Below are 20,420 nucleotides of genomic sequence, written 5' to 3' on the forward strand. Positions count from 1 at the left end.
GCACAAAACAATTTTAATGACCAAACTCACGGGAAGTAAAATGGTTCACAGAGAAAAACTAACAGACTCACAGGTGGCTGCCTGTCTGAGAGGCGTCTTCCTGGGGCTGAGGGCCCCCAGATCGAGGCGCTCAGGGGCTGGGTGTTCATCAGGTTGAGGCCCAGGGAAATGTCCCTTCAACCCTGCTGAGAGATAAGCTTTCCAAGGCGGTACTCACCAGTTGCAGACATTCTGAAGGCTCTGAGGCTTAGGCAGTGGGAACCATTCTGGAAAGCATACACAGACACGTTAAAAGACAAAAACAACCCTAAAATCCTGTTGTTAAAAATATTATTAAAATTCTAGGGACTTCCCTGCTGGCGCAGTGGTTGAGAATCTGCCTGCCGATGCAGGGGACACGGGTTCGAGCCCTGGTCTGGGAAGATCCCACATGCCGCGGAGCAACTAGGCCCGTGAGCCACAACTACTGAGCCTGCGCGTCTGGAGCCTGTGCTCCGCAACAAGAGAGGCCGCGATAGTGAGAGGCCCGCGCACCGCGATGAAGAGTGGCCCCCGCTCGCCGCAACTAGAGAAAGCCCTCGCACAGAAACGAAGACCCAACACACCCAAAAATAAATAAATAAATAAATAAATTTATTTAAAAAAAAAAAAATTCTAAATGCTCTTCTTGGCTTGGGGTAACAGGGAATTCAGTTATCAGGTAGGCAAACTAAATGAGTTTAAGTTTAAATGGAAGGTCACTATTCTGGGTTGAATTGTGTCCTTCTCCCGAATTCATATGTCAAAGTCCTAGGCCCAAGTACCTCAGAATTTGACCTTATTTGGACACAGGGTCGTTGCAGATATAATTAGTTAAGATGAGGTCATTAGGGTGGACCTTAATTTAATATGACCAGGGTCCGAATAAAAAAGGAAATTTTGGACATAGAGACGGACATGTATAGGGGAAGACAAAGATGATGTGAAGAGACAGAAGGAGAAGACAGCCATCTACAAGCCAAGGAGAGAGGCCTGAACAAATCCTTCCCTCAGAGCCCTCAGAAGGAACCAATCCTGCCAACACCTCAAGTTCAGATCTAGCCTCCAGAAGCGTGAGACGATAAATTTCCGTGACTTAAGCCACCCAGTTTCTGGTACTTTGTTACAGCATCCCTAGCAAACTAAAATAATACAGTCACAATATTTAATGTCTGCTGTGTGCAGAACATGTGCCGAGTGCTGGGAGAATACAAAAGTAATCACGAGAAGCTTCCCCACTCTTACAGAGCTTACAATTCATTTGAGAGAACAAAACATGCGTGCCCCGCCCCCCTCCAAGAAAACTCATGTGACAAATGAGGGGGCAAAGTCTTAAAAACTCAGAAGTGGTTAAAAAATAACGGGACTAATTTTACATGTCACTTACAGTAAAGGTGGAAGTGAATCCTGGCTTGAATAATCCAAAATGGATGATAATAAGATTTGTAATTTTCTTTGGAGCACTCTTTACAACATTTACATGTGGATACATGTGTTTCTATTTTTTTTTTTTTTTGATATTGACAGTATTTAACCCAAAATAAAACCACTATAAAAGGAGACAATTTCGGGCTTCCCTGGTGGCGCAGTGGTTGAGAATCTGCCTGCCAATGCAGGGGACACGGGTTCAAGCCCTGGTCTGGGAAGATCCCACATGCCACGGAGCAACTGGGCCCGTGAGCCACAATTACTGAGCCTGCGCGTCTGGAGCCTGTGCTCCGCAACAAGAGAGGCCGCGATGGTGAGAGGCCCGCGCACCGCGATGAAGAGTGGTCCCCACTTGCCGCAACTAGAGAAAGCCCTCGCACAGAAACGAAGACTCAACACAGTCATAAATAAATAAATAAACAAATAAAAGAACGTGAATTTCTTAAAAAAAAAAAGGAGACAGTTTCTTATTCATTCAAGAAATACTAATTAAATGCTTACTCTATGTAAGGGTGCTAAAAGGGGCTGCAAGGATGTAAGCTTATGCTGCTTATCAAATCCTTCTATTTCCCACTCCAAATTCAGAAAAGAGTATTTCAACTCTCATATAAAAGGATGTTTTTGCTTTATATTTTCCTTGGGCCTGAAATGTAATTCTCTTGGTATTAAAAGCTCTCTTCTTCCAGCTCCTATAGGAATGGAAAACAGCAAGACTGTTTATCCAACAAAGAATTTAATCATAGTTGGGCAAAAAATGGTTTTGATAATACTGACCTATTCATGTCTGTATGTGTATAGAAAAAGCCCTGGAAGACCACTCACCTGATCGTGATAATTGATAATGGTCACTAGGGCTTACCCTTCTCACTTCTATGCTAATTTTCTTAAATTTATTTTTTTTTAAATAAAAAGCACATATTACTGTGTAACTTCAAAAATATGTTCAATTAAAGATGGACATTATGGTGTTAAGAGTTGTAGAATGAAAGCTGTGATCAAAGAACATGATTTAAGCTGAGTTTTCAAGGTCAGATGCAATCAAATGTGAACTACTCTGCTGGCGGTTTTTTAAAAAAATAAATTTATTTATTTATTTATTTTTGGCTGTGTTGGGTCTTCGTTGCTGCGTGGGGGCCTTCTCTAGTTGCTGCGAGCGGGGGCTACTCTTCGTCCGAGCCAGGGCTTCTCATTGTGGTGGCTTCTCTTGTTGGGGAGCACGGGCTCTAGGCGCGCGGGCTTCAGTAGTTGTGGCTCGTGGGCTCTAGAGCGCAGGCTCAGTAGTTGTGGCACAGGGGCTTAGTTGCTCCGCGGCATGTGGGATCTTCCTGGACTAGGGCTTGAACCCGTGTCCCCTGCATTGGCAGGCGGATTCTTAACCACTGCGCCACCAGGAAAGCCCTCTGCTGGCGTTTTATAGTCCCAGGAGGGCACTAAGGGAAGCACTTGCCTATACTGGTTATTTAGTCTCTCTTCAGGTGATTGTGCCTAAATTCAAATAACCAGTAAAGATAAGAATACCTGGCATTTGTTCAGAATGTTTATTTCCAGACCACTTTCTGCTGCCTACTGACAGTTTTCCCTGGCTAAACAAAATTAGAATATTTCCTCATTCAGTCATATCCCAATTTCCAATTGATATAGTGAAATCCATTTCAATGCTCTCCCATGTTTTATTTTTATGTGCTGGGGGTTTTGGCCTTTAGTATTTTAATATAATTGCTAGCTTTAGTGTTGTTCTTGTGGAACATGGGTTTGGAATTAGCTGAATTAGGGTTTGAACACTGAACCCAGGGTTTGAAACCACTGCTTCAAGTTCACTGTGACCTTAAACAGGATACTTTCGCCCTGGCCAGCCTGTTTCCATAACTCAAGTTGGAGGTCATAGTCGCCTCACAAGGACTAAGTGATTTGTTGAATTTGCTGATGCAGTGAGATAACGAATGTAACGTGCTGGCCTCAGAGCATTAAACAAAATAAATCCTATTACCTTCTCCTTCTTTCTCTTCCTTTGAAAAGTGATGGGCAATGCAAACTATGTGTAGTTGGGACCTGGACTTGGGTTTTGAATACACACTATGCCACTTAACCAGCTGTATGACTTGAGGGTGTTGCTTAACCTCATCGGGCCTCAGTTTTCCCATCTGCAGGAGCGAGATAATTATAGCTCCTACTGCACAGGGTTGTTGTGAGAATTAGAGCAGTGAGTGAAGTATAAGTATTTCCTCATCCTTTGCCTTTTTTCTTTCTGCCTCTTTCTCTTGTTTGATGTACCATGTATTTCTCCTCTCAGGTTTCAATAAGGTTTCTGCCTTATTGTTCTCCTTGGAAACCCATAATCTGCTGTTTCATTCTACTGAAATTCTAACGTGTTCCAAGCTTGAGTTCTTAACAAGCCGAGTTTAATTTCTTTTGAGTTTTCAGTGTGGGCCAGAGGAGTGTGCCTTAGCTCTGTGGTGTGGTAACATGAGCACAAGCCCAGGTGTAAATCTCCTTTCTGCCACTTATGAGCTCTGGGCTTTGGGGGAAATTACTTCACCTCTCTGGTTAAGTAACTCAGAAGTTTCTCAATCTGTAAAGTGGGAACGCTTTTCCAGTTGCCTGGGAGGATTAGATAAGATTAAGCACTTGGCCTGTAGTAGGGGCTCAATCAATGTTCGTCTTATTCCTTTTTCTTTTTCTTCTTCTTGTTTCTACCCCTTATTTTGGAGAAGCAACCTGGCCTCACACAAGTGGTCCTCAAGCCAAGCAGTACACTAGCCTCACCTGGGAGAGTTTTTGAACCAAAAGGAGGCACTGGCTCCACCCCACAGAGTCTGATTCAACGAGCCTGGGGAGGGCGCAGCACTGGTCGGTTGTTGTGTTGTTGTTATTATGTTTAATGGTCTCCAGATGTTTCTAGAGTGGCACTAAATGAGGCAGAGGACACTGGTCTATCAAGGAGGGCAGGGTCGACCACTCACCAGCGACTCCCACGCACTTCTCTGGGGCTCATTTCCTCAAGTAGGCTTGTGAAAATTCAGTTAATCAATGTACGTAAAAATCGCAGAACGCCGTGTCTGACGCATACTTCACATGTTTTTCAAGGATGTGAAAGAGGAAGCATGATGAAGGAAAAAAATCAGTTCTCGTAAATTCTACCAGTAGAGGATGACTTGTAAGAGTTGGCCCCAGGAGGCAATGTGACAACATTGAACTTGAGGTTCCATGTCTTGCGTAGACTGTGCCTGACTCTCTTCCCACATCTATTTTGTAGCTACGTTAGCCCAGATAGAGGATTGAGGTGTCCAGGGTCAGCCAGGTTGCTGGTTATGAAGCAGTGCCAAAGCCCAGCGCCCATTTGTGGCCAGCCCTCTGCTCTTATGCAGATAACCTGATGCTGGGTGACCTTGCCTCGTTCCATTGATTTTTCCCAGTAGTTAAACCGCAAGCGATCAATGAGAGAATGATCCACAAACAGGCATTTTACCCGGCGCCATTTCAAGAGAAGTCTGTTTCTCTGGCTTCAGTAGCCTCTCAAATCGTAGGTCTGTAGGTAGCTTATTTCCCTTCTCCTTCCAAAGATGATGGTTAATCATTAGACCAGATTCCTCTCCATCTCCTCCTTCTGCAGTTCTCTTTAAAGGAGTTCCCGTTTGAGTTCAGTTGGAATTTGAGGCAGGAAGAGCAAAGTAAACTTTGCTTTTGTAAAAGCCAAGTTTAAAAGCTGAACATTTTTTTTTTTTAATTTATTTATTTATGGCTGCGTTGGGTCTTCGTTTCTGTGCGAGGGCTCTCTCTAGTTGCGGCAAGCGGGGGGCCACTCTTCATCGCGGTGCGCGTGCCTCGCACTATCGCGGCCTCTCTTGTTGCGGAGTACAGGCTCCAGACGCGCAGGCTCAGTAATTGTGGCTCACGGGCCCAGTTGCTCCGCGGCATGTGGAATCCTCCCAGACCAGGGCTCGAACCCGTGTCCCCTGCATTGGCAGGCAGACTCTCAACCACTGCGCCACCAGGGAAGCCCAAAAGCTGAACACTTTAATTTCCCAACTGAACAGAGTAAAAGTAAAATGAGGGCCAAACTGTTGCTACCATAGAAAAATAATGCATTTTTTCATAAACCTTTAAGAAAGCTCATTTCACAACTGATTCAAGTCAATAGAGATTTGTTGGTTGGTTGATAAAATATCACCAGGACCATTTTGAGCCTTAGCTCAAAGTGAAACATTTTCTAGTTACTATAGTCTTTACCACAATCACCCTAAGGTTATCTTATAGTGCGGTCTACTGAGCTACACCTCTGGAATTTCCCGAACACAATGCATTCTTGAGATACCATATATTTAGATAGTCGATAATGCTGTTAGCCTTACTGCGCTATCTCAAGCAGGAACTTTAAAGCGGCTTTGCAAAAATCTGTAGCTCTTCTACCTCACCCTCAGCCTCACCCCAGATATAAACACTCAAGCCCTCACAGCTGCTCGCCTCCCTCTTCCTCAGGTAGCTGGCTTAGTCTTTTGCTCAAGGAGTCTGAACTTGGCATTCCTGTTTGAGTGTCATCGGGACACCAAAAGCCAGTGCTCTCACGGAGGGCGCTCCTTGGCATTTGGGCCTGGCACTTCAACTCTCACTGGGGGCTTGTCACTTTTCTAACCCTGCATCAAAACTTCTTGTGGATTCTAAGAAAATATCTATCCTCGGAAGCCTGTTCCTAAGGTAATGGTCTCTGTAGAGGAAGGGGAAGCCAGGCCTGGCTCCTGGTGCGTGGATGGAGAAGGTGGAGGTGATGGGCACAGTCAGGAGTCTCCCCTCTCCTGGGGGCAGTGTTTAATGTCTGTCCACCCCGACAGACGATGTTTGAGCTATAGCCTGATCATACCATTCGGTGTTTATGGTATTTAACGACGCATCATTTGACAACATTTATCACTCCCCTGTAGCCTCTACAAATGTTTAAGGGCCACACGTGTAGGTGTTGTGCTCAGCACTGGAAATGCACAGACATGGTACTTGGTGCTCCCCCCAAGTTTACAGCCGTATGTTTTCCATGGGATGATGATGACGACGATGATGGTAATTATCATCATCTTTTGGTCTTTTCCAGCCTCTCTGACTCTTCCTTCTCAGCTTCCAAAGAACCCTTTCCCTCTACTGGATCCTTCAGCACTGGTCCCCCTGGGTGCCATCATAGTCTTCTTTCTCCACACGGTCTCCCTTGTGTGATTGAACTCACACCTGGAGCTTTAAATACCACTTTAAGCAGATGACTTCCAATTTTGTATTTCAAGATTAGACCCCTATAATCACAGGCTTGTATTTCTTTTCTTGTTTTTGCTGCACTGCATAGCTTGTGGGATCTTAGTTCCCTGACCAGGGATTGAACCCAGGCCCTCGGCAGTGAGCGAGCAGAGCCCTAACCACTGGACTGCCAGGGAATTCCCCACAGGCTTGTATTTCTAGTTGCTTTTTAGATATCTCCATTTGGTGGTCTCACAGATATATTCATCTTGAAATGTTCAAACCTTATACTCATTACATTCCCCACAAATCTGTTCCTTCCCCCTTTTATTTCCTGTGCCAGTAAATGGTACTATCATTCTCTCACCCACTGGGTTTAGGTTTCTCCTTCACAAGTCAAATCCAATCAGTTACAACCTCCCCTTGACTCTACCTCCTTCATGCTTTTTAGATTTGCCCCAACATTCTTCATCCATTGCTACTGTTCTAGTTGACACTTCTTATTTATCTTCTAGAATCTAGAGCATTGCCACACTGACTACCACCAATTTAATTCTACATATGGTCTTCCAAGCAATTTTTTCTAAAATTTAAATCCTGCCATATCACTTCCCTGCTAACAATCATCCGATGCCTTCTCTTTGCTTATTAGTCGAGTCCAAATCCTTAGGATGATTACAAATCACTTTCCAATCTGTTCCCCAACTGTCCTTCCAGGTTAATCTCCGACAATGGTCTGCCACAAAGCCAACATTCTAGCTTCCCTGAGCTATTCACCTGCTTGTATATTACCAGGTACACCCGCTTTCCTACTCCTCTGTGTCAAGTTCCTTTGTCTGGAATGTCCTTCCCCCTCTTGCTCACCTGGAGAAAGCCCACTTCATCATGCCTGAAACCCAGCTCATGTCTCTTTCTCCCAAACAGTCCCTAAATTCCCCAGACAAACCAAGGCCTTTTTCCAAGTGTTCCTAGAGGTCCCTAGGGGATCCTGCTATAATAATACTTTCCACACTGCAGTATTTATTTGTTTCTCCCTCTAGATTGTATGCCTTGAAGGCAGGTATCAATGTATTATTTATTTTTGAATCTTAGTCTCAGCACCTAGCATTCAACAAATATTTGTTGAATGAATGAAAAATTGATGCTTAGGTGAAAAATTTTAAATGAAATTTACTAAACCTTATTCTTAAGAGGTAAAAGTGACTCAAGAGAGACCACTTGTGATTCCCACCCTATATCTTACAGAGATCGATGATGCCAGGCACAGGCCACGAAGGTGTGGAAGAAGTTTCTGATTTGAACCAGATCCATGATGTTTGCGACCTTAAGGCCTTTTTCCTGAACTGGGAAGAAACATGGCAGGGTTTACTTGAAAAAAATTTCTTTTAACCTGCTTTCCTTCATTTGTAATTTTTCCTAATCTTAACTACTTTAAGATTATCCAGTCCCCCTCAATAAAAACTAATAATTGCCACCAAATAAATTAAAGATGAGAAAACTAAAAATAAATGTAGAAACTATGAATGAAGATCAAAGTGGGCCATGTATCTAAATGAATTTCACTGCTTGATTTGGGGGATGGGTTAATAAAGATGTTAATAGTAACTCCCAGGAGCTGTTGCCGTGCTCCAGAAGTGGGACGGCAATGCACCTGATGGTGGTTCATAGATTCGGTGAACATCTTGACTTCATTACCTGAAGCAGGTGGGGTTGCCTGCTGGAGTCCCAGGGCGGGAGCTCCACTCACATTACACTTCAGAAACATGTCACCAAGCTCACAGATTCTAAAAGCAAGTCTGGGTTAAAGGACATAATCATTTGGGAATGAACTTGGAAAAGTGTTATTGGCTGATGCCAGCCTAGGGCATTGTTTTATTACCAAATTATATTTGCCCTTGGAAGGTACTGTGGAATTACCTATGAGCACCAACTTGGGGTTCAACAGGCTGGATATTCTGGGTCACCCCCTTCCTGGCCAGGTGACCCTGGGCAAGACACATACCTCCCCAAGCCTTAGCTCTCTCGCCTATAAAGTAGGAATGATAACGTTGCCCCTGTTGGATAGAGCTGTTGTGAGTCCAAGTAGTATGATGTATGAAAAGTGCCTAATTCATAGTTAGTGCTCAATAAACGACCGTTATTTTACCCGGCAATAAGGTGAATAATAACTTACATGTACTTTCTTGGCAAAGCAGGCAGAACAAGGATTATTAGTCCAGAAGGTGCTAGAACCTGGAACTAGAACCCAGGTGGCCGTTGATTTCATCTAACAAATATCTATTTACTATTACGTGCCAGTTATGGGGGCAGGTGTAAAATACTAGAAACACTGGAAGTGGTCAGGTTTGCTTTGTAGAAAACCTCAGCACTCTTTCCACTGTACCATGCTTTGGGTGAAACCAACAATGACAACATGAATACTGTCTGTGATTTAGTGGCCCTTACTGGACACCATTATGTAGATAATAAGGGTTCTCCCGGGGAAGAGCCCTGTGGCCACAGCGTGGGCAGGCATCTCACAGCAGTTTAGGATGGGCAGCAGAAAGGAGCCTTCACCAGAAGGGACAGCTTTAACAGGCTCTCAAACTGACTCAGGTAGGTGTTTGAAAACTGCAGATCAGCTCTTAGGGTATGTGAATTCAGGCAGTGTTTAGGCCCAAGCAAGGAAAAACCAAAGTCAGTTCTGGCCTAGGAGGTGTGCCTGACATCTATAAGGAAGCCAAGAATTCTAAGGGAGCTAAACAGAAAGAAACAGACATTGCATCAGCTCTCACACAACTACCATTGAGTCTGAACCCTGGTGAGTCACTGAGCAGCTGAATGAACTTCCACCCTGCATAAAAAAAAAAGGATGGGGACTAACTTTTATTGGGCATTGCCTAAAAGTTAGGCACTGTGGATGTTAACTATCGTTTTATAATATATACATATATCAAATCATTCTGTTGTCTGCAAAATGAGACAGAGGGACATAACATGGTTAACAGAAGGAGAACAAGGTTTGCTGTAGACTGACCCATCTCCAACCTAGGAAATGCCTCTGTGTGGAACTGGGAGAAAGCCTCTGTTTCCTCAGGTGTAAAACTGTGCTACTCCAACCAGCATGGACCCTAGCAGACAGTATAAGGATTAGCTATGTATGTCCTGTGCCTGGCACACAGGGGACACTTTTTAAATGATAGGATTGCTCCCATTTTGCAGATTAGGGAGCTGGGAAAGAAATAACTTCCTCAAGTACCCCCAGAGAGTACAAGGTGGAGTGTGGATCTGCAGCTCCATGAATTGATGCCAATAATTAAAACCTCTCTTATCAGTATCCTTTCCCTTAGTTCAGCGCACTGAGTAACTCACTTGGCTAATAGCTCATTCTATTGAGTGGATGCTTAGATTGTGTTCACAGCAGGCACACAAAGACACACTCAGAACTCTTTGAGCCCAAAGCGTGGTAGCTCTATGTAATCCCAACATAGACAAGGATCATTTTAGATTTTTAATTATCATCTGTCCTATAATGATGACAGATGAAGCGAAGCTCTCACACTGGATTTCAGGTCAAAATAAAACGTTCCCAGGGTAAGGCTAGATTGCTGTATTGTGAGCCTGTATGATGCCAGTATTCCGCCCCCATTATTTCTTGCTTCCACCTGGTGGTCAAAAGTTGAAAAAGCAGGCGTACTGAAAATAACTAGGTGTCAGCAGGATCCATTTGCCTATCGTTTATAGGACATCTGAATCTGGGTCGCTGCAGGGCTTTTAGTACTGCTTTCCTGCCTTTTGATTTCTACCAAGTTCCTCCAGTGGAAAATCTTTCCATGTGCAGTGTTCTGTCCTGGGGCTGAAAGGACCAGGATAATCCCGGATGCTTCCCTGCAGCTGAGCTCATGTCACACATCAGGCATGATTTTCAGCAGATATTTCTTTAAAAGTTTGAAGGCCTCGGTGGACTCTATTCCCTTCTCAACGGGAACAGGCATCAAAGAGACGGGAATAAAATGCTTTGCACTCACATCAGGAACTAATTGCCAATTTGGCAAATGCATTGACTAATGTCATGCACTGTTATTTCTAAATCCTCTCCTGTCCTTGACCCCCAGTATCTAGATGTAAACTTGGGACCATTAGTGGAGAAGGATAAAGTCTTCTGGTGCCTCAAATGGAATTGAGAGGGATTTAAACTAGGCGCTTTTGAGTGTGGTGAAATGAACCCAGCAGTACATTAATGCTAGGATTTGAGCTCACACAGCATGAGTGCTTTCAAAAACCGTGTTTAAGGAAGCAAACAGAGCCACGACAGACCCTTTCAGTGGAGCAAAAGGAGTTGGATGAAACAATCAATGACACATTAAAAAACCACAACTGGGCTGCAATCATGTGGGCAGGAAAAAAAAGTTTTTCTTTATCACAGGATCTTTGCATCTAATGACATGGTGCCTGGACAACCTCCAGAGGGGTAAGGCCTCTGTTTACTTTAGCTGAGAAATGTCTAAATATTTAGTTGGTTCTCTTAAAAGCCTTACACCAGTCTGTAGCAAACTGGTCTTTAAGGTATGATCTTATGGGGTCTATATTGCCATTGGGAGAGCTATTTAAAGGGAATTTGGAAAAGTCAGAAGATATTACCACTGAAGGTGCAAATGTTAACTTTTTTTTCCCCCCCTCTCAAAATTAACTCTTTTTAATGTCCTCCAAATATTTAGTTTAGGACCAATACCTTGCCAGTCAATACTTTCTCTTAATTCATCCTAAATGGTTCTCTACTTCTTACATACACTTTATTCTTATTGGTTCCAGTTGGGCCCGAAGCGCTTGAGGCTAAAAAGGGGAGGGACTCCTGAGCGCATTTTCTTGGGAGCGGGAGGGGAAGCCAAGAGGGCTGAGAGAGCTTTGTAAAAATGTCTATGGGGTCCACCCTTTAAATTCACACTACTGTCATGTATCGGCAGATTTCAGTCAAGACCAATATCCAGTTTGCTGTAAGCTTCTGGGATCCTCTGTGTCACAGACACAGTGCACCCCAGATATGGCATCAGTTGGGGCTTTAACCTTTTTAGACTTTCCGATAGTAGAATCCCCTCCAGCATGCCTTCTTTATTATTGCTTCTTGTGGACTCTCACTAAGGATCACCGAACTGCTCCCCTCCCCCGCTGCAGGAGGCCAGCACAGACCCTGTTCCGCCAGTTTGATGAATGTGTCTTGGCTAATTGTGTGCAAGATGGCAGGCCTTTAGCAAGTGTGACCAGTTTATTGTTCAGCCAATCACAGGCGCCTCAGTTAGCATGTGAAAAGGGGGTGTGTTGCCGGGGAGGGTGAGTGTTCTGGCGGCTGAGTCAAAGGAGGAGCGTTTTGGGGGGTCACAGAGCAACACCCACTTCTTTGAGGGGATGTTACTATGCTCTACTAAACCTGTAAACCTCTTACTCAAAGCACTTTTTTTCTCTTCCCTCTTTTTTCAAGGAGATCTTTTTTTCCCATGGTGCAAGCAAGGCAAGACACTGGCTACTCTACAGATGGAGCTCACGTTCCAGGGTTTTTAATATTTCACTTTTATATTTCTGTTAGAGAATGATCCTGCTGAGAGTGTGGGAGTCCGTGCTCGTCAGAACCCCCTCACTGACACTTGGATATATTGCTCTGAAAGCTATCCCAGGAGAAAAGATTAAACAAAAAAAAGCCTACTTTTCAAAGCCTACTTCTCAATCTGCCCACATCAAAATAAGACAACTGGCCCTTTGAAGTGGAAGACACAAGAGTTCTCAGCCAGCTTGCTTAAAGCAGGGGGTGGGGCTGGGGGAGATAAGGAAGGAAGGAAAGAAGGAAGGAAGGAAGGAAGGAAGGAAAGAAAGAAAGAAAGAAAGAAAGAAAGAAAGAAAGAAAGAAAGAAAGAAAGAAAGAAAGAAAGAAAGGAAGGAAGGAAGGAAGGAAGAAGGAAGGAAGGAAGGAAGGAAGGAAGGAAGGAAGGAAGGAAGGAAGGAAGGAAGGAAGGAAAGAAAGAAAGACCAGTGTCTAAAATTATATACCTTTCTTCCTTCACCCAGATTTAATCAGGCACAAGAGTCTGAATTGATGGCGAGAAAACTTACAGCCCTGCTCATCAGCGCCCCAAGAAAACAGGTAACTGGTCAGAGGAACCTGTCCAGCGGGGTCAGCACCAGGTGTTTTTTTAAAACCTGTACAAGCAGAAACTGTGTTGTTCATACATAGTCGAGACAAGACCTGGTAAGGGCAGCGTGGGCACAGATGGCCACTGGATGGTTCCCTAAGTTCTGAGCTCTCCAGCTCCCTCAAAGTTGTTGTGCAGCTGAATTCAAAGTTTGGGGGCTCTAAGAGTGAAAAGGAGAGGAATGAAAATCTCATCAATAATGGTGTTAACAGTTCTCCTCTGTGACATTTTACTGGCTCCCGTCCCCTCTTCTGGTCCCTTAATCACTGGAGCTCAAGTCCCTGGAAGCAACAGCAATAGCTCAGGGATGGGGGTGGGTGGGAGGCGGCTCGAAGGGACTTCTTAATTCATATAAGGGGATGTTCCTGGAACACGGATGTGGGTGGCTGTTTTAAAACATAGTCCTTGCGATTGAGTTATCAATAGTACTGACCCCATGCCCAAGATATGCTGGACTTTTAAGATTTACAAGTAAAAGTTGAGACATCTTGGCTGTGACTAAGTTTACAACGCCCTTCCCTTCGTAAGCCTAGCCTGGCCCACAGCTATACACTGCCCAAGCCGGTGGAAGTGGGGCTCACAAATGAGCACACCTCCCCCCCCCCCATAAGGAGAGCTGGTGAAAGAGTGTGGATGAATGAATACAAACCCAACCTCTTAGAGATCCATGAATGTGCTGAATTCATCTATGCAGACCCAGCACATTACACAGTGCCTGGCAGATAGTAGGTGCTCAGAAATTTTTGACTTATTTGAATTAAATTGAATCCTTACTAGAAAAACAATGCAAAGTATGAACGCTATTGATGTTGGGGCTGGAGAATTCTCTTCATAAATAAAAAATTGCATATTACTTTGAAATGACAGCAAAATAAAAAATGCAACATATTTCTCGATGTTTTATTGGAACCCAGTTATCTTATTTAGTACAGAATCTGGCAGGGAAGCATTTTGGACAAGTTTCTATCATTATTGTTCTCATCAAGGATCACTGTTTATTGCCTGAATCAACCTGAAACCCAAACATTTCAAGTTTGGGGGAACAGCATATGCTCACCATGGCAGCTTTGTATTGAGATCATTCAAATTGTTTTCTACAACCCATCTGTGACCCTAAACTTCTGCTTGCATCCATGTTAGGAAGCTGAGGGGTCCCATTTCACTCAGGGAGTGAAAGGGAAACGGCGTTATTCCAAGCCCTGCGGCGAGAGGGTGGCATTTTTCTCAAGTAGTAAACTCAAGCAAAATCATAGAAATGATAAACTATTTGGAAATGATCCGAACACCATTTAGCAATGCATACAGGTCATTCACAAAGCAGCTGAAATGACTTTACAGTTGGTCTTTAGCTGGTGTAGGTTTTCCACAATCCTGGTCAGTTCAAGATGCCTGAACCCTATGTAGAGCTGTTTGAGCAAAACTATTAGATGCTGGAGAAAAAATTAAAAAATTCCCATCCTCCTATGTCTTTTGTTTTCCATTTAAATTGTCTTTGAAATCTCCTTACAATTTCTTGCTCTCATAAAACCCTTCCAGGATAACCTCATACCAAAGTTAGTAATGACAACAATTTGGGGAAATTCCATTTTTAGTTACGGGACAATGGAATAATATAGAGACTGGAAAATCACACTTGGGCCACATTCTCCCTAATTTGTACATATTTACCTCCCCTTTAATCCTTCCTGCAAGAGTCCAGCTCTGGTATGGCCATTACTTGCTTCTCAGCCTCTGATATGGTCCTTCATCTTATAGCTCATTGCTTGTCTCCTCTCTTCTGTCTCAACATCCTTAATGTGACAACTGGGTAATCTGACCTCTCTGGCATGTCCTTGGGACCATTCCTCAAAGACATCCCCCATGGCAACACTTCTACCCCCAGGAGCCAGTATTGGAGGACAAAATGTGTGACAGAAAATGACCAAGTGTTAGGTTTGGAGACAATGGATGAACTCTGATACAATCTAGAGACATGTTACCTGGCCTGTCCTAGGCCCAGTGAGCCTCTACTTCCCCACTATTGTATTAGCTTTCTTTTTATACTTTATGCGATACAATAACCTAGCAAATAAACTCAATGATAGTCACTGGGCTCAAAAATGAGACCATCTTTTGAGTTGTCCTTTTAAGCCATTGGGTATTTGGAAATGGTTGTGGAATCCACAGTAACAGTCATTCCAGATTGTTATTCAGCTTGTTACTTGTGTTTTACAGAGTTGGAGAACTGATCTAACCTCAACTACTATTTCAATGATGTCCTCCTCGTAAAAAGATTAGTCAGGGAATATGAGTCTAAAAATCTGTCTAGAGCTATCTACACTGTTAACAATTAAAGAAGGACACCCTGTTTGTGTAGCCAGTGCTCTCACACTGCTAATTCTCAGAGCTTTCAGAAGCTCAAGTCAATGTTACCTGGATTGTAGTTAGGTAGCTTGGAAACTCCAGGCCAGTTATCCTCCGTAGGGACTCCCAGCACCTATAGAAAGCCAAAGAAAGACAAAGAAAGATGAGGGGGAGATGAGGTAGATGGAGCAGGTATGGAGACATGAAGGACACATCAGGGAGGAAGAGGGAAGAAATGAATGTATGTCACATTATGCCAGCTGATGTGTAAATGAAAGAAACTTCAGTGTTTCCAACATTTGCAATTTCACGGGCAAAACTGCAGTGTATTTCTACGGTCCTATGTGTCAACATGACTGGGCTAAAGGATGACTGAGATAGCCGGTAAAACATTATGTCTGGGGTGTCTGTGAGGGTGTTTCTGGAAGAGATTAGTATTTGAATCAGTAGACTGAATAAAGAGATTGGCCCTCACCAATCTGGGTGGCATCATCCAATTGGTAGAGGACCTGAATAGAACAAAAAGGTGGAGGAAGGGCAAATTTTCTCTCTTTCTTCTTGAGCTGGGACATCGTCTTCTCCTGCCTTTGGACATTGGAGCTCCTAGTTCTCTCGCCTTCAGATTCTGGGACTTAAACCAGTGGTCCCCTTAGACTGAATTATACCACCAGCTTTCCTGGTTCTCCAGTTTGCAGAGGACATATCTCAGCCTCCATGAAATCACATGAGCCAATTCCCATAATAAATCACAAGAGATATACACACACACACACACACACACAAATACATACATATCTCCTATTGGTTCTGTTTCTCTGGAGAACTCTGACTAATACAGATCATATAACCTTGCTTAAAGTCATATTCTCATCCCAAAATATCTACAGACATACCTCAGAGATATTATGGGTTTGGTACTACAATAAAGCTAATATTGTAGTAGAGTGAGTCACACAAATTTTTGGTTTCCTGGTGCATATAAAAGTTATGTTTACACTATACTATGGTCTATTAAGTGTGTAACAGAGCAATGCACATACCTTAATTTAAAAAAAACAATGTACATACCTTAATTTTAAAATGTTTCCTCACTAAAAAGTGCTAACCATCATCTGACAGCGCAGGGTTGCCACAAACCTTCAATTTGTTAAAAAAAAAAAAAAAAAAGCAATGTCTGCAAAGTGCTATAAAGTGAAGCACAATAAAATGAGGTATGTCTGCTGTACTGCATGATCACCATACATTAGGAAGCTGCATTGGGAGTTAGGAATATAAGAAGACAGGAGTGGTAAAGTGTCCCTTTGCCTTACATCAGATGACTGTATTTATATATATATGTCTCAACAGGAGACACTTGACAGTTTAAATTATGCCTCAGCATGGGCATTCAGCTGTTCCCCGATGTGCTCAAATTAAAAAGGATTCAGATTGCTGACCTTTAAGCGGTGGAATGTTGGCTAAAAATGATCCCAAACCTAACTCTAGTCTTTTCTACCAAATTCATCTCATCTGCTTGTTTTCCCTGTGGCCCAGCAGCTTGGAATATGGTATTTGGTTTTTAACTGGTGGATAGTAATATTAACAACATCACTTGAAAAAGAGCTCACTTGTGCTTTGGATTACCAAATTGAAGCTTTAGTTTTTAATTACTATGAAAAGTCTTTTGGAGTATAAAGACAAACACTTCAGATTTTAGATGGTGCTGTTACTGTGAGTTCCCTTGTAGGCAAAATCTTACCATTCTTTTAAGATAATCATAAAAGCCCAATGTCAGTTATATCTAGGAGCCAGAATAATATTGTTTTTGTGAAATATTAATAAAACACTAGTAGTTTTCATACACCACTACAATATAACTCTTCTTAGAAGCATATCTCAGTACAAGTCTTTATAGAAGCATCTCTCATAGAAAAAGCCTAGTGAATCCATTTGTAAAATGCTGGATACAGATGCTGGCCCAATTGTTATGGCAGGAAGTCAATTGCCCAACAATGGCTGATAATAATCAATGAGGAATCCAGAAGGCTCTTAATATTTACCAGCTTGCTGACTAGGACTCTAGCCGAGAAGTACACTTTGTGGTGTCTGTTAAGCTTGTCCTCAAACAAAAGACACTGAAGCGCCATTTTCCCTCACATAATAAAAAAATTAAGCCACCCAGTAGAAGCTTCTTTCTTTGATCTATTCCCTAAACAAACTGAAAAGCTACTGAGAGGATTACAGGCTTTTCCTAGCAGCCACCCTGAGCCGGAGGAAACACTAAGAATCCTGGAATCCATTTTGAAAAACCAACTGGACTAATTCTTCTTTTGTGGGAGAGGGCCAGAGGATGGGAAGCTAATTCTTCTTTGTTAACCTACCATCTTATGTATTTGCACAGATGTGCATGTAAACAAGTGGGTGGGATGATTCACATGTACCCCTACGTCTTCTGTTGCCTGGCAAAGCACAATGAAAGAAAGTAAAGATAATGAAGAGAAAGCGATAAAGGAAATAAATAACGACCATATCCATATTTTCACTAAGGTGAAAGTTACCAGAATTGTTGGTTACCTTGTATTATTGTGTAATTAAAGCCAGCAAAATGGGTACCAACAATTTTGGAATATTGTGCCAAAAGCTTTAAGCCTGAGATTTTAAAAGTTTAAACAAAAATTCAATATCCTTTATTTGGAAATTTGATGCTCAGTTTTTATTTGAAAGTTACTGAATTCATTTTCACTTGAGAAAATTACTTAATCTCCGCTTCACTGACTGGGAAACTGAAAACCAAAAATTGTTGATTTACTCCCTCCCTGAAGGCTCTTAAAAGGCAGCTAGTGAGTGCTGTGTTTGAAACCACAGTGGGCTGCAAGGGCTGTTTTCTGCCTTTGTTGGAATGGAAACTGAAGGCATTTTGATTAATGGCTTTAAAGTCTGCATCGTTTATTTTATTCTGATTTTAGAACCACATCTGGTATTATTTGCTAAAAATACTTATTGAAAGAATTAGATTTCTAAAAAATTGATTAAAAATCGATGACAGCCATTCAGATGTAAACACACACACACACACGGAGGCATTTCAGAAAGATGGTAAAATAAAAATTCAGGACTTATTATTATGCCTTTATTCCTAAGTGTGAGATCTCAGAATAAATGTAAAGAAAAGTTGTGATTAGAGGTTGGGAGATGTAGACTAGACCATTGTTTTCAAAGAAGCAATTCCTACATCAAGTGTCATAGAACCCGAAATAGACCACCTTTAGTAAAACACAACTCAGGAGCCATTTGTAATGTTTGAATTTCCAAGCTGCTTGGGATGTAGTAGTGTAAGAGATAACACACCGCTGAATGTGGTTCTCTCTTTGTCCTCAGAGCACGGAACTACAGATGTGGTAACAAAACTGTGGCCTCTACCTGCTTGGACAGAACCAGGCGGGAAAAGAGATGTAATGAATCTGACCTCTTGGTGCCCATAAAGGAGAACTAAGCAATATGGAACTATCTCCTGATCAGCACAGATGATTGAAAATCAACAATGAGCTATACAAGTCAATAAACCTGAGAAATAACCACGGGGCTTGTGGGGAGGGGACAATAAACAGAGAAGAATATTATGATTAAAAATGATAGAAGCTACAATATTCTCTTAACACTTTGTTCAAAGAGGTCACAAGTTCATGGAGTCAGAAAATCAAATATACTTTAAGATGCTAGAGACCCAGGGAGATAAATTATGAGACTTGCGTTACCACCTAACTTGAAGCTAGGGCTGGGTTCAGAACTCATGTCTACTAACACCAAGCCAGTGTTATTTCTAGTGTGTTTACTTGTTTTATATTTGTAATGAGTTGTCATAAATGTCAAAATAAAGTCCTTCTGATTTATTGCAGTGTGATAAGAATAATGGTAGACGTGAACATGGCTTCCTGGGCAGGACCTGTTGGACTCATTTGTTAAGACACATTTGTTTTGGCTGCATCACTCATGCTTTGGTACTTTACGTCCAGATACAAGTCCAAAATTTTCACTTACTGAATTACCTAAAACATCTTCAGATGGCCAGTGTCAGCCACTAAGACCAGTCCCGGAAACTTGAACCAGTAACTAGAGAGCCATCAGGTCCTGGGAAACGTCTAACTCATTCTTTCTGTCCTATGATTTCTAAGTGCTATGCTAAATGCAAAGAACTGTAAAATGATTGCTTTTAAGAACACGATCATTTAAAAATAGGAAGTAATGTAAAAAAATCAGTTTATATATAACTCTTCAAATATCCTAACAGCATACCTTATCTCAGTATTATAATTTTTATTAACTATCTATATATACATACATCTTTTTGCATCTATACATAGTTTATGTTTGTTTTACATATATTTACTTATATTATACCCATCACCCCACCTAGACTGAACAACAGGTGAAAGCATAGATCATGCATTTTTCCTATTCTTTCCATTTTTCCATGCCTTGTAACATCTTATAAGATAATGAGCGTCCAATAAATATTGTGTCCTGATTTAATGGCTAGGAAAAACTTTTCAAATGTGTAAAAGATCACTGCAGGGTCTGGTCTAGGCGGTGCTAGCTGAGCTTCCTCTAATGTGGACAAGAAGTAATATTAAGTGGGAGAACAGAACAATTAGGTGAACTATTAGGAAATGCCTGTTAACAGTTTGGTCATTGAAACATCTCTATGAAAATAATTTCTATGAGAGAGAAAGACAGCAAACATTTATCGAGCACTTATGGCACATGGGGCTTGTTATGCATTTGATCTTATGAAATTCTCACAGCAAGGTTAGAAAGTCATTATCGCTAGCCCCATTTAACAAATGAGGAGACTGAAGTTCAGAGGGACTACATAATTTGCACACGTTCGTCTCGCTAAAAAGTGGCTAGAATTCAAATGCTGGTCTTCGACTCTAAAGCCATTAATTACATTAGGCTGCCTCCAGTTTAGACGATGATATCATCCAGTGATACTTTTTGAAGGTAGCAGTTCTTGGTCTTGCAGGGGAGTTTTGAGAAAAAAAAAACTTTTGGCTTGAAAAATGTTTTTTTATTTTTTATTTTTTATATTTATTTTTGGCTGTGTTGGGTCCTCGCTTCTGTGCGAGGGCTCTCCCCAGCCGCAGCAAGCGGGGGCCACTCCTCACCGCGATGCGCGGGCCTCTCACTATCGCGGCCTCTCTTGTTGCGGAGCATAGGCTCAGCAGTTGTGGCTCACGGGCCCAGTTGCTCCGCGGCACGCGGGATCCTCCCAGACCA

The 20,420-nt window shown here is 42.3% G+C and overlaps 1 protein-coding gene across 2 annotated transcripts in view; it reads right to left on the bottom strand.

Annotated features, from left to right (window-relative positions):
- The window catches only part of CDK15 (cyclin dependent kinase 15), an 89,489-nt gene that overhangs the window by 16,474 nt on the left and 52,595 nt on the right, over positions 1–20,420 (bottom strand). For both annotated transcript variants that reach the window (XM_068543825.1, XM_068543824.1), the window contains exons 10-11: positions 15,234–15,297; positions 218–266 (exon numbers count right to left, since the gene is read on the bottom strand). In XM_068543825.1, coding sequence (XP_068399926.1) covers positions 218–266; positions 15,234–15,297 — 113 coding nt within the window. The remainder of the gene's footprint in view (positions 1–217; positions 267–15,233; positions 15,298–20,420) is intronic.

Source organism: Eschrichtius robustus, chromosome 5 (genome assembly GCF_028021215.1).
Source record: "Eschrichtius robustus isolate mEscRob2 chromosome 5, mEscRob2.pri, whole genome shotgun sequence".
In the NCBI taxonomy this organism is placed as follows: domain Eukaryota; kingdom Metazoa; phylum Chordata; class Mammalia; order Artiodactyla; family Eschrichtiidae; genus Eschrichtius; species Eschrichtius robustus.